The sequence below is a fragment of the Ursus maritimus genome, unplaced genomic scaffold, assembly GCF_017311325.1.
Source record: "Ursus maritimus isolate PB19 unplaced genomic scaffold, ASM1731132v1 scaffold_6, whole genome shotgun sequence".
Taxonomy (NCBI): Eukaryota; Metazoa; Chordata; class Mammalia; order Carnivora; family Ursidae; genus Ursus; species Ursus maritimus.
Genome location: NW_024426774.1, coordinates 21,102,888 through 21,129,134, shown reverse-complemented (window position 1 = coordinate 21,129,134; position 26,247 = coordinate 21,102,888). Strand labels below are relative to the sequence as shown.

General features: G+C 42.5%; 1 protein-coding gene across 1 annotated transcript; it reads left to right on the top strand.

Annotated features, from left to right (window-relative positions):
- Window positions 1-7,249: 7,249 nt before the first annotated feature.
- On the top strand, window positions 7,250-25,954 carry PPM1G (protein phosphatase, Mg2+/Mn2+ dependent 1G). Its single transcript, XM_040623026.1, has 10 exons — window positions 7,250-7,539; window positions 20,550-20,619; window positions 21,108-21,193; window positions 21,518-21,650; window positions 22,323-22,748; window positions 23,416-23,534; window positions 23,876-24,110; window positions 24,497-24,626; window positions 24,925-25,027; window positions 25,348-25,954. The coding sequence occupies exons 1-10, from the start codon at window positions 7,420-7,422 to the stop codon at window positions 25,552-25,554; spliced, it is 1,629 nt and encodes a 542-aa protein (XP_040478960.1). The 5' UTR covers window positions 7,250-7,419; the 3' UTR covers window positions 25,555-25,954.
- Window positions 25,955-26,247: the final 293 nt, after the last annotated feature.

The following is a 26,247-nucleotide window of genomic DNA, read 5'->3' as shown; positions in this document are numbered from 1 at the left end:
CAAAAGCAAGTAAAGGAACTCCTTGTTTTGGGGGACTGAGAGAAATAAAATAGTGAAAATAAAAAGTAAGAGCTCTAAACTAGATATAATTGAAGAGAGAATAAGTTAATTCACTCAGAACGCCGTACAGACACACACACACACACACACACACACACAGAGACACACACACACACACACACACACAGAGGGAGGCTGTATTGAAAGCCCTAACATGTATAATGAGAATTCTAGAAAAATATAGAAAGATATAAAGACAGTGATAGTGAAAGTGTCTGACAACATTAAGAATTTTAAAGACACATGCCGAGGCATATCATACGGATGTTTACAAAATATAGAGGATAAAGAAAAAATTGTAAAAGCTACCAGAGATGTGAGAAAGAAACGGATTACCTATGGAATGACAGTAAGACTGATAAAACACTTCCCTGTAAAAGTAGAATTTTATCTCCAGCCAAATTGTCATTAAAGAGTGAAGGCAAAATACATTTTGATATGCCAGAAACAATGAAGGGCTTAAAAAAACAAAAACACCCACACCCAATCTCACTGAAAGACCTATTTAAAACAAGAATTGATAAAACTGCTTGGGAAAAACTGCCACTTCTGGCCATGATTGTCTAACAGGATCCAAATTTACCCTCCTGCCTTCGCCATGTAGAACACTGGGTAAAATACATAAAGCAACAGTTTTCAGTTATTGGATAATAGGCAGCACACACAGGATAGTGGCCCCTGAGAGAAGGGAAACATGAAGTAAATCCTCTGAGCACTCCAGCTTACTGCCTTGAGTTTTCAGGCCACTTTGTGGAGAGAGGAAACCCAAACAGAGCCTGAGAATGTCACTGCATTGAGAATACAGAGTTAAGAGTTCAGGGAGACCAAAGTGGCTAACATTTCCGGGGCAGCGAGCCAGAAAGGATGGAGTGACACCAGAGAAAGAATTATGGAACTTTGTAGAAGGATCTTCTCAAGGTTTTGTCTGTGAACTGAGCTAAACATACACATGAGGAAATTATCAAGGTTGAGGAAAGAACCATTTGAGAGGAGTAGACAGAACAGTGGAAAGAAAACCATTTGGGTGGACAGCAGGATTCCAGCTGGCAGGTTTCCTACTACGGCTGTTTGTCCCTAGCAAACTGTAGGGTCAAGAGATTACAAATGTGAGGTCATTCATTGCCTTGTTTTATGGTTGTTGTTTTTTTTTTAAGATTTTTAAAATTTTATGTTATTTGACAGAGAGAAAGAGGACAAGCTGGGGGAGCAGCAGGCAGACACGGGGCTGGATACCAGGACTCTGGGGTCTTAACCTGAGCCGAGGGCAGACGCTTCACTGACTGAGCCACCCGGGAGCCCAGTCACTTATTACTTTGAATGTGCGCCTCAGTTAAGAACGTTTGTCCTCATGGCGACCACAAGAAGCAGCAGGGTTTTTCTAAGTAACCCTGTGGTTTTCATGGGTCAATCTGTCAGACTCAACTTGTGTGTCCTCAATCCTCAACAGCCAATAGAGCAAAGGAGTTCTCTTACTAAAGGATTTTGAGGAATCCCTAAGGAATGGGTAAGTATGCCACAGATCCTCCCTAGAAATGACCGTTGCTTTTGCCAGCGGCCCCTGCTCCCAAACACTGCTGCTCTTGAACTTTGCCATCACCTCCTTTGAGCTCTCCACAGGGTCCCACCCACTGGACCTAAATCTCTTTACTTTATTCCCCAAAGCTTTAACTATTTAACAAGACACCGAGGCACAGACATTAAAACGAAGAGGAGCCCACAGCTGCCACTAGAAGTGACTGTTCTTCGAATTCCTGATAAGGCAGAGCCGGCTCAGCGGGCCCACTTCTGCCCGTAGGAGCTCCAGGCTGGGCCACTTCTTGGTATCCTAATGCCAGCATTAGGCACGGGGCCAGAGAGCATCTTCCTTTTCCAGCTCAAGGCCTGTTTATTCCTACTCTAGAATATTTGACTGAGGAACTATCCTTTTCCTTAGGGGGAAAAACTCACCTCCACATTGGCCTGCTTATTCACACAATCCCGGGAGTCACCGACGTTTTCCAGACTTTGGACAACTTGGCTGTGTGTAGCTGGTCTGTTCTCTCATATGAGATGCGGAGGTAAGATTCACACACTCTTCAGCGGGGCTCCAGTTTTGAGATCACCTGTGAGCAAACACTCCAATAAAAACATGCATAGGTCTCCTAAGAACAAGTAAGGATTTTTTTGAGACATTCCAGTCTATATTCTTATTTAGGGGGGGGAAATCTCTTTTTCTCTGCAAGGGCACAGTCCTGCAAAACATTTTATGTTACTAATAAATAAATAAACTCCAGAGGTGTCTGGGTGGCTCAGTCGATTAAGCGGCTGCCTTCGGCTCAGGTCATGATCCCAGGGTTCTGCAGATTAAACCTGTGTCGGGCTCCCCGCTGAGCAGGGAGTCCGCTTCTCCCTCTGGCTCTCCTGCTCATGCCTGCTTACTCTCTCTCGCTCCCTCTCTCTCTCAATACATAAAATCTTAAAAAAAAAAAAAAAAAAAAAAGCTCCAGCATCTCAGTGTGAAACATCTGAATTTTGGTTAATGTCATTTCAAAATTTTCTTTAGGATAAAGGTGGGATAGTTCCTTTATGTATGTATAGAGGGCTCATTCTGGTGCTTTCCAGGAGTGAAGATGGATGGCTGTAAGATGAATGTATATCTGGCCTTCTAGAAATAGAAGACTGCAACTTTAATATTTTTTCAAAGATTTATTTATTTTAGAGAAAGAGAGAGAGCACAGGGAGGGAGAGAGGGAAAGAATCCTCGAGCCAACTCTCTGCCTGAGCACAGAGCCAACCAGGGGCTTGATCGCACAACCCTGAGATCATCACCTGAGCCGAAACCAAGAATCGGACACTCACCAACTGAGACACCCAGGTGCCCCAGAAGACTGCAACTTGAAAAAATAATACTTCTTCAACATTAAAAAAAAAAAGTTGCTTTTATTGGGGACCTTTTAAAACTTAGGAGTACAAAGAGGAGTATGGGTTGGCCCAGAACCTCAGAAATGGACTCTTTCCTCTCTTTTTCCTAATAATGTCAAAATATCAGCTTTCTTTCTTTCCTAGCTCTAAATCTTACCCAAGGTTTTTTTCCCTTCTCTGGATCAATCTTTCACCTTTCATCACACACAGGAAAGAATATAGTATCAAAACTACTGAGCTTCTGGGGTGCCTGACTGGCTGTCGGTACAGCGTGCAACTCCTGATCTCAGGGTTTCGAGTCTCACATTGGGTGTAGAGATTACTTAAAAACAAAATCTTAAAAACACATACACAACTGCTGAGGTCCCAAAGACAATATCTTATGAATAGTATAATATCATCAGAAACAGGAAGTGAAGGAAGTCCATGAAGAGTCAAAATAGAGTTAGGAGCTCTAGGGAAAGCCTGAGGAGGGCAGGGAAGCCTGGGAGGACCGACTTCCCAACTTCTCACCCTCCTCTCATTCTCTCCTTACTTAACGTCTTTCGTAAGCAGGTTGAGTTTCTCAATCCTGGCTGGCCACCCTCTGGGGGTCTTGTATTTTCAAGGCACTATGAATTTTCTATGAGCATTTTAAAACTTTGTGCTTTAAGTTTTATAAGTATGTTAGCTGGTTTTGGATCATCTATGTTAACACTTTATATTTTGAGTGATCTTGAATTGAACTGGTGTCACATTATACTCTGAAGTTAACCTTTTAATTTCAAGGCAATGTTGCCTGGCTTGGGGGGTGGTCCCTTGAATCCCTTGGGACCTGCATGTCTCAGAGGTTCACAATTTCTCATGTTTGAAAAACACTTGCTTGAACTATCTTCTGCTGTTTTCTCCTTTCTCTCATGAGTGGTAACTGGAAAAGAGGCTTGTGAGAGACTAAGAGAAACAAAACTGTTTTAAAAATGACTAGCATTTGGGGCACCTGGGTGGCTCAGTCAGTTAAGCGTCTGCCTTCTGCTCAGGTCGTGATCCAAGGTCCTGCTGGGATCAAGCCCCTCGTTGGGCTCCCTGCTGAGCAGGGAGTCTGCTTCCCCCTCTCCTTCTGCCTGACGCTCCCCTTGTTTGTGCTCTCCCTCTATCAAATAAATAAATAAATAAATATTTTTAAAAAATGACTACTATTTGTTTATCTTCAATGCTTGACAATTTGGGAGCTAAGAAAGTTCAAGCAATCTAGTGATTTTTTAAAATAAAGCGAAGGTGATACTGGGATACAGAATTGTGAATATATGTAGAGATTTGCCAAATGCTTAGAGTCATTTTCTATGTACAACAAACCAATCCCATGCCTTTACCTCTTGTTGTTGAATAAGCTTGGTACATATTTTTAAGATTCTATCTATCTATCTATCTATCTATCTATCTATCTATCTATCTAGAGAGTAGGGCAAGCGCATCTGTGTGAGCAGGGGAGAGGGGCCAAGGGAGAGAGAGAATTTCAAGCAAACTTCCCACTGAGCAAGGAGCCTCACTGAGGCTCTCACGACCCTGAAATAATGACCCTGAGATCATGACCTGAGCCAAAGTCAAGAGTCAGACGCTTAACCTACTGAGCCACCCAGGCACCCCAGCTTACAACATATTTTAGAGACCTTTTTATCATTGGGCCAGCCCTTAAAGCACATCTTCAGGAGCTTCTTCTGTGACTGTTTGATTAGTCACATTTTTGAAGCTCGTAGCTTAAAGACTCAGGAAAATCAGTGTACTAATATAATGTTTTGTTTTGTTTTTTTTTTTTTAGTTAAAAAAAATTTTTTTTTGCTTCCTATCAAAGCATGAAGTCTTTGTGTCCTTGGAAGCATATTTTATTGGTTTGGGGGAAATGGGAATGGATAAGGAGAGGATAATCTTAATATTCTTTGTCTCTTTTCCCATGTCTTTCCATGAGCCCCCTTACAATCTCCATCTCCCCTCTCTGAGACATCACCACCTTCCCTGTACCTTGCTTTTTCTTTTTCTTTCTTTCTTTCTTTTTTTTTTTTAAGATTTTAAGTATTTATTTAACTGCGAGAGAGCACACACAGGGGAGCAGTAGAGTGAGAGGCAGAAGAAGGAGGCTCCTTGATCCCAGGACCTCATTATCTGAGCCGAAGGCAGATGCTTAATTGACTGAGCCACCCAGGTGCCCCAACCTTGTTTTCTCTTGAGTCATATTTTTTCCACTTTTTTCCTTGTCTATTATTCATTTTATTCCAGATCATCTATTTTTTGTAAAAATAATTTCAAAGAATTTAATGTCATTTGCATCCCATACTTAGCATGTGTACATAGACACTTAATAAATGGTAGTATATTGTTGAATAATACAGCATTTATGCAAACTCAGCACTTTGTATTGAGCTCCTTTTATCCTTAAAGCAATTGGAAAAAGTAGATATTGTATGTCTATTTTCCATGAGGAACTGAGCCTGAGAGAGAATAACAACTTGTGAAAGAACACATTGGTTAATATATGTCAAAACTCATGTTTTTTCCACAATGTCACATTCCATTGTTAGGGGGAAATAAAAGAGGCTGAGTTATTTCATGTTCCTGTTATTTCATGTTCCTGTTACACTGCCCTAGAGATTTCATCTAGATTCATTAAGACGTATATCTCCTACAGCCTAACATCTTCTACCATCATAGCCTAACTTCAATCCAATGTTTTCAATGTTTAGATATCTGTCACCTTAAATGGAACCCACCATTTTCTGCCCAAACTAGCAAATACACACCCACCCACGCCACACCATTTTCTGTTAATTGCTCCACCAATTTTTGTCATTCAGGGTCAAAACCTTGGTGTTATTTATTCATTAAATGAAGATATTGAGCGCATACAAGGATTGTGCTAGGGATGCTGGGGTATACAATAGTTCAGTTTGATAGAGTTTTTGCTTTGTAAAGGCTTTGGGAAAGACAAACAAATAGGGAAACCAAACTAGTATATGGATATTAGAGGAGACTTCTTGGAGGATGACAAAGGTGGGCGGGTGTGGAGGTGTGTTTCATAGGTAAAAGGCATAGGAGGAGAGACCATGGCTTTGGAGGAAACAAAGATGTACTGTTGAAGCATTGAGTTGTAGTGGAAATGGAGAAAAAGTGGGAGAGGTATGTTAGAATTAGTTCAAGCATGAAGGGTCTGGTAAACTACTAAGGAATTTGGATTATCTGAATAGCAGGAGGAAGCATAATTAGTTTTGACTTTTAAAAGAATCAATCTGCTCATAGTTTGATTTCTCTTTTCCATTCCCTGAATCCAATCTGTTACTAAATCCTGTTGATTTCTTATTGTCTCATTTGTTCATCTCTATTCCCACTGCCAGCACTTAGTTCCAGCCCTTCCCATCTCATGCTTAGATTAAAAGCCCTTTAACCAGTTAGTCTCCACTTTCTTCCTCCAATATACAGTGCACACAAAGACTAGACCAACAGTTCTAAAATGCTACGCCAGGATAACAGTGAAGTCCAAGTCACCCACCTAGGCGCTTATGACCATCTCAACCCTATCTAATATTACTACTTAAAATCACTTTCCAACGATGCCAGCCAGCTTCCTCAAAAATCTTCCCAAATGCAGTTTACATTCTTTTCTCACCCCTGCAACCTCGTAACATTATTCTCCTCTCCCAGGCATAATGCACTTCTAGGGCATACTGAGGACGTCCAGCAACAGCTTGTCCTTCTCTCCTTTGATTTCTTCTCACCCAGCAGAGACTGTGCCAAACATATCTGCATTGTATTAACTCGAATGATGTTACAGATTGAGGTTTTCATTTTCTTTTGTCAGAAAAGACTCTCTCATAAGGCCAGGCCAGGGACTTCGAGCGCTCCGAACAAATGCTTGTTAACTTTAATTAAGCCGAATCGGGCGGGTTTGCGGAGCCTGAGCGCGCAGTGGGGAGAGGGGGCTGATACACTGGAGGATGGATCGGGAGCGCCGGGTCCCACACAAAAGAGCTTCGACAAACACGTGAGAGGCCGGGGAGAAGACCGAAGGCAGGGCGGGGTAGCCAGGGACAGCCGGGAGACAGATACGGGAGGCTAGCCTCTCGCGGGGCCGCGGGAGGCAAGCTGCGGCCGTTGGTAGGCGTGACCGCGCCAGTCTCGCGGGAGCGGCGGTTGGGCGGGCCGTTGTCCCCGCGGGCGGGGCGAGTTGCTAAGGAAATGACTGCCCGCAGCGCCGCGCCGTGCCGCGCCGCGCCGGCCGGGCGGGGTCTGGAACGGCGCCGTTTCCGCTTCCGCTCCCTCTCTGCTCCTGTCCCGTTACCGCCTCCTGGCCGGCCTCGCGCCTTTCACCGGCACCTTGTGTCGGCCGTGCAGCCGGGCCCGCTCCTGCCACGCGCGCGCCCCCGGGGCTCCGGCTCCGGCACGGGTCGCGCCCCGCTCGCCTACCCCTGAGGCCGCCGGCCAGCCGCCGCCATGGGTGCCTACCTCTCCCAGCCCAACACGGTGAAGTGCTCCGGGGACGGGGTCGGCGCCTCGCGCCTGCCGCTGCCGTACGGCTTCTCCGCCATGCAGGGCTGGCGCGTCTCCATGGAGGTGAGGCGGGAGAGGCCCAGAGGCGGGCCGCTGCAGGGCGGGAACCTGACGGAGAAAGGGAGCGGGGGGATGGGGTCATCCCCGGGGAAGGGTCCGTATCAGGAGCCTGCAGCTGCAGCTGCGGCGGCAGTTTGACGCGCGGCAGCGAGAGTGGGCCGGGACCCGAGAGGGAACTGCTGGTGGTTGGGGACCGTGTGCCGGTGGCCAGTTTGGCGGCGAGAGCTCTGCCATGTGGGGAGAGGCACCTTCCGCCCACTGACCGCCCTCTCCCCGTGCCTTCGCGCCATCCTCTCCTGCCAGCCCAGCCCTCCAGGCTCATAAACGGTGTGAGGTGTAGTGTGGGAGTGAAGATGAAAAGAGGGACTATTTATTCATTTACTTTTGCGAGGACGAGGAGAATAGATGGGCATGACTACTTTTTTTTTCCCTTAAATATGTGCTGTGAGAGGCCTCTTTTTGGACGAGGAGTTTGACAGTGAAAGGAAGCCTGGGCAAGTAGTCTGTTCAAATACTTAAACACCTAGTTGCTTGGCTCTGGGCACCGAATGTGAATTTCAGAGGCTCGACCTGACCTCCAGGAATTGTCAGTCGTTTGTATTCTCTTCAGGGCCTTTTAAGACCTTTGGAAAACTTCAGTTGTGTCGATCGGTATCATTCCTTTTTTATTATGCTTGATATTTTTTCCTCGGGATTTTTCTAAAACTTAATCCCTAATTGTCATTTGCCTGTGCTTGTTGTGGTTTATGGTTTCCTTGATTTGTAGTCTATTCCATCATAACCTATAAAGAACCGATGTTTCTAGAAAATTTCTTCTGGATAAAAGGGAAAGGTGGAAAATTTCTGGATAAAAAGAAGTAGAATTGGCCAAAATGGATGTTAAACTACAAGGGAGAACGGGAAAAACCATGCAGGAAGGAAAGGGAGAAAGACGTGTGTAAGACATGTCTTTGTGAAGAGTGTTGTGAGATCTAGGCAGAAGGGCCAAGGAAGTGCTCTAATTATTTATGGGATTAAGGGTTTATCTACTTACTAGGTGGGCTTCAGGTAACATCCTAATACTGTCTCCCTTGGGAATTTCTTCAAATCCCTCACTCCTCCCTGTGGTTAGCTCTGGAATGACAGTATAAACTTAAATGGTTTGTTCTCAGACTCAAATTTTATCCCCACAGCTGATTTTAAACAGTTCTGTCATTAGGTATAACATTTCAAGAATGAGGGGAATCCTATAATTCATCTCATCTAGTTTGGTTCCTGCATTTTATAGCTGGAAAATTGAGGCCCAGAAAGGTTAGGACACTTGTGCCTAGGTGGAAAGAATCTGTGGGATGAAGTTGTTCGAGACACTTACTGAACACTATTATCATAGTGTGTCAACCTGAAGTATAGCATTCATATTTCAGTGGGGTGCTCAGTACTGAGCTTACTGGGTGCTTGGTAAATGTAATTGTCTGAGTGTTAGAAATATCTGGATTTAGCTTCAAAAGAAAAACCTTAATGTAAGGCTGGGGTTTGGGTTAGTTGCTAGTTTGGAGAGTCCATTTCTGTGGCATTTTCCATTAATATTGTAAGATTTGAGGTGACTCTTTCATCTCACAGTAAGGCTTTTCCTTCAGGTTTCTCATTCCTTATTTTCTATTTTCTTCTTGCTGTGGTTTTTCCTAGGGCGTTTTTTTGTTTTTGTTTTTGGGTTTTGTTTGTTTGTTTGTACTCTTCTTTCTAGTTTTCTTTACTAACTGAGTTGCTTGGATATTTAGTTTTCCAAGTTGTTTGCCCAGTGATTCTGTCCTGTTTGTTTCTCTGCAGGGTATTTCCCTTTATTTTTGGTTTCTCCTTTGGTAATTAGAAAATGACTTTTTTTCATCAGCAGCTGTTTAGTTTGTAGAGATCTTGTTAGACTATTCCTTAGATCCTAATCTTCCTCCTGAGAGAGTTTGGGTTTTAAAATCTTCCTGTTATGCTGTTTCTCAATTTATCTTTGTTTGAATGGTTATCTTTAATCCTCTTGAAGTCCTTCTTGGGATCCTTTTCTGCTGCATCAGTACTTTTCCTTCTGGCTTTGTTTCTTTTCTCTCCGAAGTATAACAGAGTGTCTTTGCTGTGGCAAGAAAATAACTGTGACCTGTAGGCTCTTGAGTGAATCTTACCTTTTCCGAAAGTGTACTCATCTGTTCCTCTTAACCTTTAGGGCTCAATCCCATGTATTTATTAATTCTGTTGACCTTATTTGCTTGGTCCTAATGGTTCCTCTGAGGTAAGTTTATGCAAATACACATTACAGAGGTTGCTAAAATCCTAATTGATGCATTCATTGATTCAGCCTTAGAGAGTACTATTTTACCCCTTCTCTTGAGGCAAGGATGGCAACTGTCAATAGCTGGCATTTTATACTTTCTGCCTCTCTCCAGCCCCTCTTGCTGTGGAACCAGGGTGTTTTGAGGAGGGGTAAACAAAATACCACAGTTGATGTTCCCTTCCCTTCTTCCTTCTCCATGGTTTGGAGGGACCCTCAAGCTGGTTGAGGTATGTATTTTGTGGGTTAACAGGTAGGTTGTTGGAAGGGTGCCTGAGAAATATATATGGAAAGGCTCTGAGTTTTTGGTGGCTAATGAGAAGTCCAATCTGAAAGTGGTTTTTGATGTAGTCTTAAAGGGACACGGGTACTTTTAGTTTTGGGTTATGAGGTTCTCTGGAAGTGACAAAACTGCTTTCTTTGGGGAGTTAGGTTTTTTTTTTTTTTAATTCTATGAATTATATTTGCCTTCTTTAAAAGGCAATATCAATACCAAGAGTATACTTTTGAGTAGGCTAGCTGTGTACTGCCGTATAGAAGCTGGCTTATTAGTGGTCACAGAGGGTCATCTAGAATTGAATGTAGATAATGTTAAGCACAAAATTCTTAAGCTACCTACATGACAGTTTTAATCATTATATTAATGGAGCAAAATATAAAATGGGATACTACAAGCATTGTGTGGGGTTCCACTTAAGAGAGGGTATCTGAAGGCTGAAGAGCATTTATTGTCCGATCCTCAGATTAATGCCTCATCTCTACATCTTAAAGCACTTTTTACTTACTGAACCAGATCAGAATTCCTTTGTCTAGGATGCAGTTAAGCAACTTCTATAAAAGGGCATTCTTCTCATTTGATTAGCATGCAGTACCTATTCACAATTCAAAGATAGTATGAAATGATATCAAATGTATATCCATGAATATGGAGAAGTTGTTTTCTATTATACTATTCCTTTACAAGTTCCTAAGCAACTGGAAGTTAAAATCAAAATTTATTCCTTAAGATTTCAAGACTGTTTTACATAAATTATTTCTGTTGCCCAATCCTATAGCAGATGTTACTACTACTTCTCCACCCCGACCCTCTATTGGGTTATTATCTTCGAATTGTACTTTGAGTGGTAAGGTAAGGAACTGTACTTTGAATTTGAGTATAGAAGTTGAACAGATCTTATTAGTAATTCTTGCCATTGTAAGCTGTTTTTTAAAATTATGCTGTCTGAAAGCATAAATCTTTAGAACTGATCTTAGAGAGTCACTGATAAGTAATGACATGCTTTAAACTGAGTACTAATTTCAGTGGAATTGTTTTCTGTTTCCCTCAAAGATGGAGTCTGTCAACTTCTAATCATATATAGTACCTAAAAATGTATATACAGATTTCTTATTAAACAATTTTATTGAGATATAGTTCATATACTGTATCCATTTAAAGCATACATTTCAGTGGTTAATATATTGACAGAATTGTACAACGATCACCACTATCAATTTTAGAACAGTTTTATCACTCAAGAAGAAAACTTGTAACCATTACCGGTCACTTCCTATCTCCCTTCCCCTAACCCTCTGCAACCACTAATTTATATTATATCTCTATGGATTTACCTATTTTTAACATTTCATAAAAATGGAATTATAAAAATGTCACCTTTTATGTCTGTCTTCTTTTTTTTTTTTCTAAAGATTTTATTTATTTATTTGACAGAGATAGAGACAGCCAGCGAGAGAGGGAACACAAGCAGGGGGAGTGGGAGAGGAAGAAGCAGGCTCACAGCAGAGGAGCCTGATGTGGGGTTCAATCGTACAACACCGGGACCACGCCCTGAGCCAAAGGCAGACGCTTAACTGCTGTGCCACCCAGGCGCCCCTGCCTTCTTTTACTAAACAATATTTCTTTTTTTTTTTTTTTAAGATTTTATTTATTTATTTGAGAGAGAGAGCAAGCATGACGGGGGGGAGGGTAGGAGGAGGAGGAGAAGCAGATTCCCTGCTGAGCAGGGAGCCTGACATGGGGTTCAATCCCAGGACCCCAAGATCATGACCTGTGCCAAAGGCAGAGGCTTAACTGACTGAGCCACCCAGGTGCCCCTCTAAACAATATTTCTAAGAGTCATTCATGTTGTATCATGAATTCTTTTTTATGGCTGAATAATATTCCGTTTTATGGATATTTTGTTTATCCAAATGGATATTTAGGTTTCCACATTTTGGCCATGATGAATAATGATGCTAAAAACATAACATTTATAAATTTTTAAGTGGAAATAAGTTTTTATTTCTCTTGACTATATCATGGGAGTGGAATTGCTGGGTCATATAGTAACTCCATGTTTAACATTTTGAGGAGCTGCCTGTTTTCCAAAGTGGTCACACCATTTTGCATTCTTACCAGCAGTATATGAGGGTGTCAGTTTCTCTACAGCCTCCCTACACTTGTTATCTTTTTATTATAGCCATTTTAGTGGGTGTGAAATGGTATCTAATTGTGGTTTTGATTGTATTTCCCTGGTAGCTTATGATGTTTGAGCATCTTTTCTTGTGTTAGTTGCCTCTTACAGATCTTTGGGGAAATGCCTGTTTAGATCTTTTGTCTGTTAGTATTGGGTTGTCTTTTTTCTTGTCTTTTTATTGAGATGTAAGAGTTCTTTATATATTTTGGCTACAAGTCCTTTATCAGATATGATTTGCAAAATTCCCCTATTCTGTGGGGTGCCTTTTTGCTTTCTTGTTAGTGTCCTTTGAAGCATAAAAAAAAAATTTTTTTTTTTTAAGATTTTATTTATTTATTCGACAGAGATAGAGACAGCCAGCGAGAGAGGGAACACAAGCAGGGGGAGTGGGAGAGGAAGAAGCAGGCTCATAGTGGAGGAGCCTGATGTGGGGCTCGATCCCAGAATGCCGGGATCACGCCCTGAGCCTAAGGCAGACGCTTAACCGCTATGCCACCCAGGCGCCCCGAAGCACAAAAATTTTTAATTTTGATGAAGTCCAGTTTCTCTATTAAAGAGTTTTATAGTTTTAGCTCTTATATCCATTGTGGGTTAATTTTTGTGAATGGTGTAAGGAAGAGATCCAATTTCATACTTTTGCATGTGGATATCTACTAGTCCCAGCACCACTTGTTAAAAAGCCTATTCTTTTCCCTCACTGAATTATCTTGGCATCATTGTTAAGATCATTTGACTATAAATAATGAGGGTTTATTTCTGGACTCATTCCATTCCATTGATCTATATACTTATGGCTATGCCAGTACCGCAGTGTCTTGGTTACCATTAACTTTGTGGTAAGTTTTGAAGTTAGGAAGTGTGAGTTTAACAACTTTGTTCTTTTTCTTATTTCTTCTTTTCTGGGTCCCTTGCATTTTCATATGAATTTAGGATCAGCTTGTCAATTTCTGTGCAAAGGGCACTTGGAATTTTGATAGGGATTGTGCTGAATCTGTAGATCCAGTTGAGTGTTGTGTTGCTATCTTTAACAACATTGAATCTGTAGTTTTCTTGTGATGTCTGTGGTTTTGGTATCAGGGTAATATTGGCCTCAGAATCAGTTGGGAAGTGTTGCTTCCTCTTCTATACATTGGAAAGATTTGTGAAGAATTGGTATTATTCTTTTAAAAATATTTGATAGAATTTACTAGTGAAACCATCTGAGGCTAGGCTTTCTTTGTGGGAGGTTTTGTGTGTGTGTGTGTGTGTGTGTGTATGTTTTAATTATTTTATGTTAAGTTATGGTAAAATATATATAACATAATGTACAGTTCAGTACTGTTAAGTACATTCACACTGTTGGGCGACCAATTGCCAGAACTATTTTCATCTTGCAAAACTGAAACTCTATACCAGTTAAAAAGCTCCGCATTCCGCCTGCCCCCTGCCCCCTGCCCCCAGCCCCTGGCAACCATTCTACTTCCTGTTTCTATGAATTTGTCTACCCTAGGTACCTCATAGAAAGACACATTTGTCATTTTGTGACTGGCTTCTTTCACTTAGCATAATATCTTCAAGGTTCATCCATGTTGTAGCATGTGTCAGAATTTCTTTCCTTTTTAAGGCTGAATAGTATCCATTGTATGAATATACCACATTTTGTTTACGCATTCATCTGTTGATGGACACTTAGGTTGTTCTTTTTGTGTATTGTAGATAAAGTTGCTGTGAAACTTGGCAACTATGCAACATGCATATAAAAATATATCTTCAAGACTCTACTGCTAAGGCCGAGACTAAGGTGTCTGCTGAGGTCCCACTTTCTGGTTCATAGATGTCTGCTTTCTAGCTCTATCTTCAAGGCAAGGGAGCTCTTTGGGGTCTCTTTTATAAGGGCCTAATCTCATTCACGAGGGCTCCTCCTTCATGACCTAATTACCTCCCAAACACCCACATCCAAATAATATCATGTTGGGGATTACATTTCAACATACGAATTTTGGGAGACACAAAATATTCTGTAGCATTGAAATAATATATGCATATAATTTTAGAAGTCAGATAGTAATACACGACTCTTTAAAACCAAAAATATAGTTCCTTTCCCAACCACCTTTGAACTTTTTGTCTTGGTTTGTAAAAATTTGGATAAATTTATGTATGTAAATGTAAATGGTTGATCATCCGGTAACACAGGAACATTTGTGGATGTATTTATAACCCTAGGAGATGGAGATCAGGCAGGATAACCAGGATTTTGTTAATACAGATCTACTGGTTGCCTAGAAGATCAGAAGGTTCTGTATGATACGTGATTTTATGATACATAAGGCAAGGCCTTAGGGAGGGCCCTGACTCAGGTGACTTGTGTATTCTGAGTCATCTCCTTCAGACTGTCAGCTGTTATTATGTTATGATACATCTCTAGGTTTAGGGTAGGAAATGAAGGAGGTGGCATCCATAAGGTATTTGTCCTGAGGCAGCTGGGAACTCACCATCATGAACAAACATGGAAGTCCTACTATGTTGCAGAACATAGTTGTAGGCCCCAAAGCTGTAAAGAAATTTAAGACAGTCTTGGCTTTTGAGCTGGTTTACAATGTAGTTTTGGACCTAAGACTCTATTCCCCCATGGAATGCTGGATAGCAATACAAGATAGTATATGCTGAGTAAAGTATATGCTGAGTAACCATATTGAGAGACAGTAAATATTAAAAGAGTTTAGAGAGAGGAATGGTCATAGAGTATTTGTGTGATTGAGAAAGATCTCTTGGAGGTGGTGAGACTAACTGGACGTTAAGGAGAGAGTATAAATGGGGACAAAAGGAGAGGAAGAAAGTGGAAGGAGAAGAACGAGAAGGAAAAGAAGAAGAATATTGGAGGGAGGGATAGGAGGAAAGACTCTGAGGCATGCTTACTACTTTGGGGTGGTCACTGTCAAGAGTGGAGTTGTTTCTTTTGGGGAATGATATGAAAATTAAGATTAAGAGATTAGGTTATAGAGATGGGTAGGAATGACGATTGAGTGCCTGTAAGTTGTGCGGAATTAATCTTATATCCAGTAGAATCCATTGAAGCTTTTAGCAATAAAGTGTTATATTGGGAAGGATAATCTGGCATATGAATGTATGTAGACTGGATTACAGGGGCACAGAGTAGAAGCAGGAAGGAGATAAAATGCTGTTAAGAGTAAGGTAATCCAGGAACAAAGTTATCAAGGAAAATTTAGTAGGACTTGGTGATTGGATGGTGGAAGAGAGCCAGGAAGTCAAGGTGGAGTGGTATTAAGTGTTGCCTGGGAAAGTTAAGATTCCATGAACAGAAATAAGACCTACAGGGGAAGTTCTGATTTTTTGAAGACTGCTGAGTTTCTAGTTACATATTTTAAGTTTGAAGTGAAGGGACATCCTATAGAAACAGGCAATTGGAACTTCACAGAACCCAAGAGAACTTTCAAGAAAGCTGACATGGTTTTCACTATTTAATTATGTATAGTATTTGGGAAAAAAGAAGCCTGCAGAAATGGCTATTTGGGTTGCCATTTGCTTATTGCCTGCTCTGTGAAGTAAGATCTTGAAGGAAAAGGTTTTGAGATTAAAAGTTTAAGAGGAAATATAAATCTAAAAAGAGAGGAGATAATTTTAACCAGTTTCCAATAAATGGTTTAATACAGACTTTGTTGAATGAAAAGAAGAAAGGAGAAACAGTGCTTTGGAGGCAGAAGTGAAGGAGAGGTTAGGTAAAGCTGTAGAGAAATTTTGAGGTAGAATAGAGATGATGAGGTAGTTCTTGAAATCTGACCTTGATCTAAGTAAAGCAAGAGGTTAGCTCATCTGCTAAGAGTGAAAGAAGAGCATTGAGAACTTGAACAGTATGGGAAAGGTTTGTGACTGACTGTGGTTAATATATTTAAGCATCAATGCAGAACACGTGAAAAAAATGCTGAATGGAATTAGGGTGTACAGTCAACACGATTTCATGACATTTTATGACTAGCAGTGCTTATTGGCTCTGATTCAGGGGTAAAGAAAGCAGTTGGTCGGGTTATACAAGGTTGGATGAGTTTTTCTAGATTGCTAAGAGACAGTGTTGAAATACTTGGCTCTGGCTCAGAAAGGTCAGAGAGAAAGAAAAGCAAGGGTAAAGGTAGGGAGGCTCTGAACGAAGATGCAAAGGGGGAAACTAAAGTGCTTAGAGAAGGTAGAACAGTTCCAAGTGATAAAATAGATCCAGAGCCTTACCAGGAAGTGGAAGAGAAGGTATGTGGAGTAGTTCTAGGAACTGAGGCCTCGAGATGTAAGATGAATCTTTATGGTAGGCATTCCTCTTTGAGAATAAGGATAGAGAAGGAAAGTGTGAGGTAGGTGCTGAATTTCAGAACAGAATATATATTGTTAAATTCCAGCTTAAAAGGAATTTTACATTTTTTGCAACTATTGTATCACAATAGTTCTGTGATGATAAGGGTAAGTAAGGTAGCTATTCTTATTCCATGTTATAGGAGAGAAAATGGAGGCACACCAAGAGATAGCTGGCCAGAAATCCTGCAGGATATCATAGCATGGCCACTTGAGGACAGTTCATAGATTTGTTTTGTCATCATTATCGTTCAAACTGGAACAGTATGGCATATTGTACAAAAATTTTTAAAGTAAAAAAATAGAAAATAATTGTTACCCAAGTCTTAACTCTCCACCCAGTTTGATATGTGTTGTGGTCTTCCAGACTTCTAGCATATACATACAGGTGCATTTTATTTTTTTCTCCTTTTATCACTTAGTATATTGTGAACCCATTTCCAAACGAACACATTCATTTAAAAAAAAATTTTTTTTTTTAAAGATTTTATTTATTTGACAGAGACAGCCAGCGAGAGAGGGAACACAAGCAGGGGGAGTGGGAGAGGAAGAAGCAGGCTCCTAGCACAGGAGCCTGATGTGGGGCTCGATCCCAGAACGCTGGGATCACGCCCTGAGCCAAAGGCAGACGCTTAATGACTGCGCCACCCAGGCACCCCTAAAAATATTTTTTAAAAGATTTTATTTATTTATTTGAGGGGGTGGAGTATGAACTAGGGGGAGAGGGAGAAACAAATTCCCCACTGAGCAGGGAGCCTCGATCCCAGGACCCTGAGATCATGACCTGAGCTGAAGGCAGATGCTTAACTGACTGAGCCATCCAGGCACCCCCCACATATTCATTTCTGATAGCTACATTCTATTGGAGGGATGTACCACTTGTAATCTAATTTCTTCATGGAAATGTGGATGTTCATAATTGTTTTTTATTATAAATAATGGTATAGTAAACATTCTTATACGTATCCTTGTACCCTTGTCTTATTACTTCCATAAAATAAACTTTTGAAAGTCTAATACTAGATCAGAGGGCATGCACATTTGAAATTTTGATACATATTATCAAATTGTGCTCCAGGAAGGCTATACTAATTTATATTCTTGTTGGTCAGGATATGAGAATGTGTTTTTACTTCACTCTTATTACCATTGGTTACTGTTCATCCTTTTCATTATTCTAATTTGCACAAAAGCTATTTCCTTGTTTTTAATGTTCGTTCCTTTAATTGCTTTTTTTTCATATGTTCGTATGAAGCTAGATCTGCTTCAGCTTCACATGCTTTTTGTGAGGACAGATGAGGAAGTCAAAAAAGATGATTTGAATAGAGGTATGGGTTCAAAAGAGCTGGTACAGCTGTGATTTAGAGTGGCATTGCAGGACAGAGAATGATGGTCTTGTTCCACTGGGAAGGAGCGGACAAGAAGACTGCTCTTCCCTCCCCTATCAAAAAGCGGAATTAGTTAGACCGATTTCTCAAATTTTAGTGATACATTGAGTCTTTTAAAAATATTTAATTTACTTTTGAAATAGCTAAACATTCCCATGGCTCATCTCTCTCCCATCCATCTGAACCCTCCTGCTCCCCACACAGTTAACTGCTTTTCTTTAGTTTTCTGTGTATCCATGTAGTATTTCAGTATGAAAAGACAAATATCTATTCCTATGCTCCCTCTTCTTACACAAAAGCAGCTTACTAAATATATCATTCTGTACTTTGCTTTCCTTCTGCACTTTGCTTTCCTTATTTAACAGAATATCTTGGAGCTCTTCCATGGATTTTTTTTTTCTTTTTAAGGAAAACAATACTTGTGGAGCTCCAGAATTCACTAAAACAATTTTAATTTAATGTTACTTAAATGAGTACAAACATAGAATTGGGCATAAATTCCATGCCAACAAACCACACTACAAAATCAACAGAATTAAAGTCAACATTAATATGACACAACTGTTTTGCTGATACTAATTAGATACAGCAAGACTTAGGTAGTGACTGCTGAGGTATAGTTTCTTATGGCTTTAGCAAGCTTGTACCACACTGTATCCCAGGCCGACTCAGTTCTCCCACCACTTTTCTGTAATCCAGTTGAGTCCTCTGTTCTACCTTTCCTTTATTCCATAGCACTATCATCTTTCTATAGGAGTTATATCATCATGCTATATGATTTAACTATTTACTGTGTTTATTGTGTATATCCCTCATGAGGATGTAAGTTTTTTATGAAGCGCAGGTCTTCATTTTATTCACTGATACATCCCAAACACCCAGAACTGATCCTGGAACATAATGGATACTCAGATATTTGTTGAAGGAATAACAAATGAAATCTTAGGCACATTAGAGTCTGAGAACCACTGGTGGAGGATGCTGAGGGAATAGATAGTCATAAAGGCAGGCATTTTGGTGCAGAGAGAGGAGAGGTAGGTCCGGTAGGGTCTAACTGACCCTGGCTTAGAGGGAAGGGAGGCCAGTGTGGCTGGTGGTGGAGTGATTGGAAGAGGAAGAAGATGACCTCTGGTCTGTGGTGGTGCTCTCCAGGTCCTGGGGATGAGGCTCAGAGGCGATCGTTGACAACTTTATTACGTAGGCCATTGAGGGCTCTCCATGACAGCCCATTAGATTCTGGGACACTTTCTCCTGGAATCAACCAGAGGGAAATACAAAATAGTTATTTTTCCATTCTCTCATTTACTACCTTAAGATAGCTTTTATTTTCTAGATTGTATAATGAAGGCATAGTCTTACTACAGGGACAACAGAAGGACCCCTGCACTGATTTCCTAAGTATTGATACAGCTAGAAAAGTTTAAATGCCTGAAAGAGGAAGGAGAACAATTAACTTACACAAGGATAATCTATCAGCGTAAATAGCTGATCATATTCTTTTTGTTTGTAGAAAGTATCTGAAAGGGAGGTGGGGTTGTGTTCCAAGGTAGGGCAGAGTAAGCTGTAGCACACTCTCACCTAGGTTCAGCACCAGAATAATGGCATAGCCTGGAATATTTGTTTGGGGTGGCAAAGTTTTATTATTAGAAGAATTGGATCAAGCCTAGCCTTCCAACCACAATGTTGCTGCAGCAGGACCATTGCAGACTTCTCTTCATGTGTGCTGATGCCATGATCGATGAATGATATCTTATTTCCAGCTGGGGGTAGGAGGTGGGAAGGCTGATTACATGGGGCATTGTAAATTCCAGTTAACAAATACTAAACACAGTGTAACTTAATAACATTATTTGTTGGGAAGATTCTTTTGTAAATATATCCTCTCCCTACCTGAGGGTAACTTATTGAGTGAATTAAACTTTGAGAGAAGAGGGGAATAATTTGTTTAGATGGTGCTTTGGGGAAGTGGCGGTATAAGGGTATATAGTTCTGCAAATTTTAGTGCTTTCACTTAGGCTGTTTTAGGATTCTCCTAGAAACTTGTCAGGTTGGTAATGCCCTCAGGTCTCTTTTTGCTATCTTCCCTAACATTTTCTTCCTTGAAGTTCACTGATTTATAGAATGGGTCTGGAAGTGACTTTAAAGATCCTTTATTCTGGTTCTTCCCATAGTTGCCACAAATCCAAAAGGTCAGGTCTAGAGTTCCAACAGCCAAACATTCTGCCATCTGGACTGAGATCTCCTAGGCTGAGGCTGCTAGACTGCAGAGGTAGTGACCTGATTCATCTCTCTCCCTTCCACCCTCCCCCCCTTCTTTCCGCCCCTACTTCCCTCCCTTGGCCCCTTTCCTTTCTCCCTCCCCTGTACTTCTTTTCTTATTTTATCATCCCATTTTCCTTTCTTATTTCTAGGCCATGTAGGTCAGCCAGGGAAGGGTTAGTGAGTTTAAGGCGTGAAGGCGGTCCTCACGACCTGAGGTGCACAAGGAAGAACATCCTTTGACGTTGAGAAATGCTAATTATGCTCTCTTTTTCCTAGGATGCTCACAACTGTATTCCTGAGTTGGACAGTGAGACAGCCATGTTTTCTGTCTATGATGGACATGGAGGTAACTTTAGCAGATCATATTGGTGACATTCTTGAACTCCAGTTCCAGACTTTAGGGGGCAAGAACAGGTCCTTTGTTCTTTTCCTTTCCAAGGTTCTGGTCCTAAGATATCATTTCCTTCCCGCTGCTGTTTTTCTCTATTCTGCCATTCTACCTTCCTAACAGGATATTGTATTGGTTTATAATCTCACCAGGCCTTGTTTTAATCCAAAAAGCCTCTTCCTATATTAGAATTTATTTTTTTTCCACTGAGAACTATGTATAAGGTGAGAAAAGACAAAAGGTATATTAATATAGCCCTGAGAGAGTTGATGGTGAAATCCATTTTCTGGATCAGAACTTCCTAAACAATTATCTTTCAGATAGGTTTCGGTTGTATAAGATAGTCATTTCCTCGACCCTTGGGGTTCACTCCAGTATGGCATGTAAATGTTATATCGCTTTATATGTGGGAAGCAGTGCTCTGGATGACCTTACCTTTCTTCTAGGGGAGGAAGTTGCCTTGTACTGTGCCAAATATCTTCCTGATATCATCAAAGATCAGAAGGCTTACAAAGAAGGCAAGCTACAAAAGGTCTGTCTTTTCGTAGTGCTCCTCCTCTACTTCTGTAGGCTCTCCCTTGTTTTCCAGTCCTTGGCTTTTCCTTTCTTGTTGCCAGTAAGCTGCGGCTTATCGCATTTCTTAGAGAACTCTGTTCCCACTTGGACCTTTTGAGAGCTGCTTCATTGTTCTCAGGTCTCTGAACTGTTTTTTATTTATATGTGAGCATCTCCTTGTATGGTGGGTCGCACTGTAATTTGCATGCCATCTTTGTACCCAGGTTGCATGTAGTCAATTCACTTTGTACCCACTGTACTTTTTCCTACACTTGCCTCATACTATTTGGCTTATATACAGGCATTAGAAGATGCCTTCTTGGCTATCGATGCCAAACTGACCACTGAGGAAGTCATCAAGGAGCTGGCACAGATTGCAGGGCGACCCACTGAGGATGAGGATGAAAAAGAAAAAGTAGCTGATGAAGATGATGGTGAGCGTGGCATCCCTTGTTTGAGAGGAAATCAGCATTTTAAAGAATTCTTCTTTAATATTGTGTCATTTCTTAGGATGACTTTTTAGGGACTTGGGGAGTCCTCACATTAAAGAACCCTATGTCCTCCTATACTACATTTGAGGTTATGAAAGGAGAAAGCATTAACCTTTTTACCTAATGTCCATAGTTGTAAGCATTTTTATATACATTATCTTTTGTCATTGTGATGGGGTCTCTCTGGTTCCTGTTAATGTTTATGTGACCTTTTTTTAAAGACTTGGAACTGTCATTAGCGTCAGCAGCCAGACATTAAGCCTGGGCTATAGGCCTAAAACTAGTACTGTGGGCTTCTGCAGTCCTCAGCCATAATGAGGTTTCCAACTTATCAATCAAAAATGAGAGGTGATAAAAGAACTACAGTAACTAGTGTTTCTTTGACTAAGAATAGGGTGAAAGACAAAGACCAAAGGAAGTCTATGCAGGCAAATGTTTCTTGAGAAGGAAGCAAAGGGGTGTTCTGAGACTTGATATGAAACTTGATAGGAGCCTTCGGAGTGGGCGGTGGTGGGGAAGTTGAAACTCAGCCTGCAAGCATTGTGGAAGTGGGAATGGGGGCTGATCCCATGAAGAGTCTGGGGTGGGGGTGCTGATTCAGCCTCTTCCCCGCAGTGGACAATGAGGAGGCTGCACTGCTGCACGAAGAGGCCACCATGACTATTGAAGAGCTGCTGACACGCTACGGGCAGAACTGTCACAAGGGTGCTCCCCACAGCAAATCTGGAGCTGGGACAGGCGAGGAACCAGGGTCCCAGGGCCTCAACGGGGAGGCAGGATCTGAGGACCCATCTAGGGAAACTTCTTCAGAGGAAAATGGCCCCACAGCCAAGGCCCACACAGGCCTTTCCTCCAACTCAGAACGTGGGACTGAGGCAGGCCAAGGTGGTGAGCCTGGCACTCCCACTGGTGAGGCTGGGCCTTCCTGCTCTTCAGCCTCTGACAAGCTGCCTCGAGTTGCTAAGTCCAAGTTCTTTGAGGACAGTGAGGATGAGTCAGATGAGGCAGAGGAGGAAGAGGAAGACAGTGAGGTAAGGGCCTGTGGGAGCAGACAGCTGCTGAATCTACAGAGGGCTTGTTTGGTCATCACGCATAGCTGTTGGCTCTTTTCCTTCTATTTTTTTTTATTTTGAATTTTAAGTAATTTCTACACCCAACGTGGAGCTTAAACTCATGACTCTGAGATCAAGAGTCGCATGCTGTCCCGACTGAGCTGGCCAGCTACCCCACCTTCTCCTATTCTTAGATCAGCCTCCAAGACTACTACATTCCAAGATTTTCTTGAATTCATTGTTTCCACCAACATAGGAACCATTACCTTTGAACCTCTTCCTTTGTTGGTACTATAACAAATAGATCTAGTTCTGGCCTTTCAGAGTTTGTCTCCCAGAGAGAGAACAAGAAGGTGGTGGTTGTTATTTTGGATATTTGGGTATTTCCTTCCCTGGCCCACTTATTTTCTGGCTATGTTACCTGGAGGGTGCTTTTGGCTGAGAGCCCTGGCCTTTTGTAGGACTTTCTACTCATGTCTGCTGACCCCAACTCAGGATATTAGTTACACCCATCTAGCCCTCTTCCCTCTCTAGATTTTTCTATCATGATCATATAGTTGTATCTTTCATTGCTCTCAGAATCTGTGTTCAGTCAGGGCCTCTTGGTTCTGAGTATGAGTTGGGGGGAGGGGGGCAGGGGGTCATCCCAGTCTCAGCAGCCTGGGATCATCCCTCTGAGGCAGAGAATGAGGAAGATGAGGATGACACTGAGGAGGCTGAAGAGGATGAGGAAGAAGAAGAGATGATGGTGCCAGGCATGGAAGGCAAGGAGGAGGTATGTAGGGAAGGGGAGCAGCAAGTCTGGAAAAGCCAAGAGGCAGATGGGATTCCCTGATTGTGATTTGGGGATGGGGAATCTCCTTGCTGCCTTAGTACTAAAGTCCTGGTTATGGGGGCATTTATGCTACAAGGGGAACTAGGTCTTTAGGGTACAGTTAGCTCAGAATAGAGAGCATGCTCTAGTCTTTGGAAAGATTAAATCCATGCCCCTCTTGTTTGTTAAAGCTCTCTTGGTGGTCCCAGTGAGAGGAGAAAGCATAAGCAAATGGTCAGGGGAGCACCAGTGAGGAGCTTGTGTCCAGAAGCTCCCATGATGCTCCCTTTCTTCCTCTTAAGCCTGGCTCTGACAGTGGTACAACTGCGGTGGTGGCTCTGATACGAGGGAAGCAGTTGATTGTAGCCAATGCAGGAGACTCTCGTTGTGTGGTGTCCGAGGCTGGCAAAGCTTTGGACATGTCCTATGACCACAAACCGGAGGATGAAGTGGAGCTAGCACGCATCAAGAATGCTGGTGGCAAGGTCACCATGGATGGGCGAGTCAACGGGGGCCTCAACCTCTCCAGAGCCATTGGTAAGAGCCAGGAAAATGTGGGAAGACTTCTGGGGTCTTATCCTCTCTTCCAGACTACCTGGTAGCAGACTTTAATCTTAGTAGGGCCTTGTACCTTTTCCCAAGTCCTTTGGTATCTATGACCTTTGTTTGTAAAATGTCTCCATGAGATAGGTAAGATAGCTTTCATTTTTGGGTGATTAAAAAAGACAGGTTAGCGACCTACCTAAGGTTTAGCAACCTGAAGATAGGGCTGAAACAAGAAAAACTAGAACTCAGTTTTCCATTCACTTAGACTATGGAACTTTGTAAGGAAGGGAAATGAATGGCAAGGCTTGACCAGCCTCGAGCACAAGTCTTCGGGGAGTGCTTAAACTACTCATCAACGAACCATTCCTTTACTTCAGGAGACCACTTCTACAAGAGAAATAAGAACTTGCCACCTGAGGAACAGATGATTTCAGCCCTTCCTGACATCAAGGTGCTGACTCTCACTGACGACCACGAATTCATGGTTATTGCCTGTGATGGCATATGGTGAGCACCAGCGGAATCCCCTAAAATTCCCTCTTTTATGCAGCATTACTTTTCTTGTAGGGCTCTGAGCTGGTTTGACTGTTGCATCCCTCTAATGGCTGCATTTAGCACTTTCCTCAAACTGCTCTAGGATTAGAGCCTAGGCAGACATCTTGGAGTCAAAACCCCCAAGCCTAAGGCAGAGTGAAGGACAGTCTCCGTAGGTGTTTACGTTGGCCCTGGGGGCTATCACCTCTCTCTGCACTCCTCTGTTCTGCCTTGGTGGGACTAAAGAAGAGTGTATTGTTTTTGATCCCAGGAATGTTATGAGCAGCCAGGAAGTTATAGACTTTATTCAATCAAAAATCAGCCAGCGTGATGAAAATGGGGAGCTTCGGTTATTGTCATCCATCGTGGAAGAGGTGAGTGCCTGGGTAGAGGAGAGAGGGAGTCTGGTTTGCATAGCCAAGGTTTTGTCTTTTGACCTGAGCTAAGACCAGAGCTGGGAAGTATCATTAATTACTGACAGATGCCAAACCTGACTAGAAAGTTCCATTTTCCTTCATTTCCCTGACTTACTCTCATGCCTTATGCGTTAGCAAGTGGCCTGTTCTGTGACGTCTGTTGCCTGTTTCCCTTCTACCACCCTGGCTCAGCAGGGTCAGCCCTCTGCCGGGAGTTTAGGTTCCTAAGGAGGTGTTCAAACCCTGATGCTGAGCTACCTGCCTTGTCCCTTTTGTAGCTGCTGGATCAGTGCCTGGCACCAGACACTTCTGGGGACGGTACAGGGTGTGACAACATGACCTGCATCATCATTTGCTTCAAGCCCCGAAACACAGCAGAGCTTCAGCCAGAGAGTGGCAAGCGGAAACTGGAGGAGGTGCTCTCTTCTGAAGGGGCTGAAGAAAATGGCAACAGTGACAATAAGAAGAAGGCCAAGCGGGACTAATGGTTGTCCAGACCCCTGCTCACCTAGACTGTTTTCTGAGCCCTCTGGACCTGAGACTGAGTTTTGTCTTTTTCCTTTAGCCTTAGCAGTGGTTATGAGGTGTGCAGGGGGAGCTGGGTGGCTTTACTCAGCCCATTCCAAAGAGGGCTCTCCCTCCACACAGCAGCCTGGGAGCCTCTGCTGTCTTCCCCAGCCTCCTTGCTCCTTGGGGCTCATCACCGGTTCTGTGCCTGTGCTCTGTTGTGTTGGAGGGAAGACTGGCGGTTCTGGTTTTTACTCTGTGAACTTTATTTAAGGACATTCTTTTTTATTGGCGGCTCCATGGCCCCCGGCCGCTTGCACCCGCTCTCTGTTGTACACTTTCAATCAACACTTTTTCAGACTAAAGGCCAAAACCTAATTGTGCCAATGGTGTCCTTTTTTCAATAATGCTGTCCTGTCCAGCCCACCCAGAATTCCCCAGCCCCAGACTCCACCTCCTTGGTGGCGTCCGCCAAGCCCCTCAGCGCGCTTGAGTGCCTGTGGGGGGGGGGGGCAGTCAGAGGGGGCAGAGGTATTGCAGTTCTCTGAGCTGCTGGGCAGGCTGGCCTAGCGTCGTGGCTCATCCTCACCCCCTTCTGGAATCAGGAATAGTTTCCTAGTTCTCCAGGTAGGGTAAGGACCAGCTGGGTGGCTCTTAAGACTGAAAGTGGG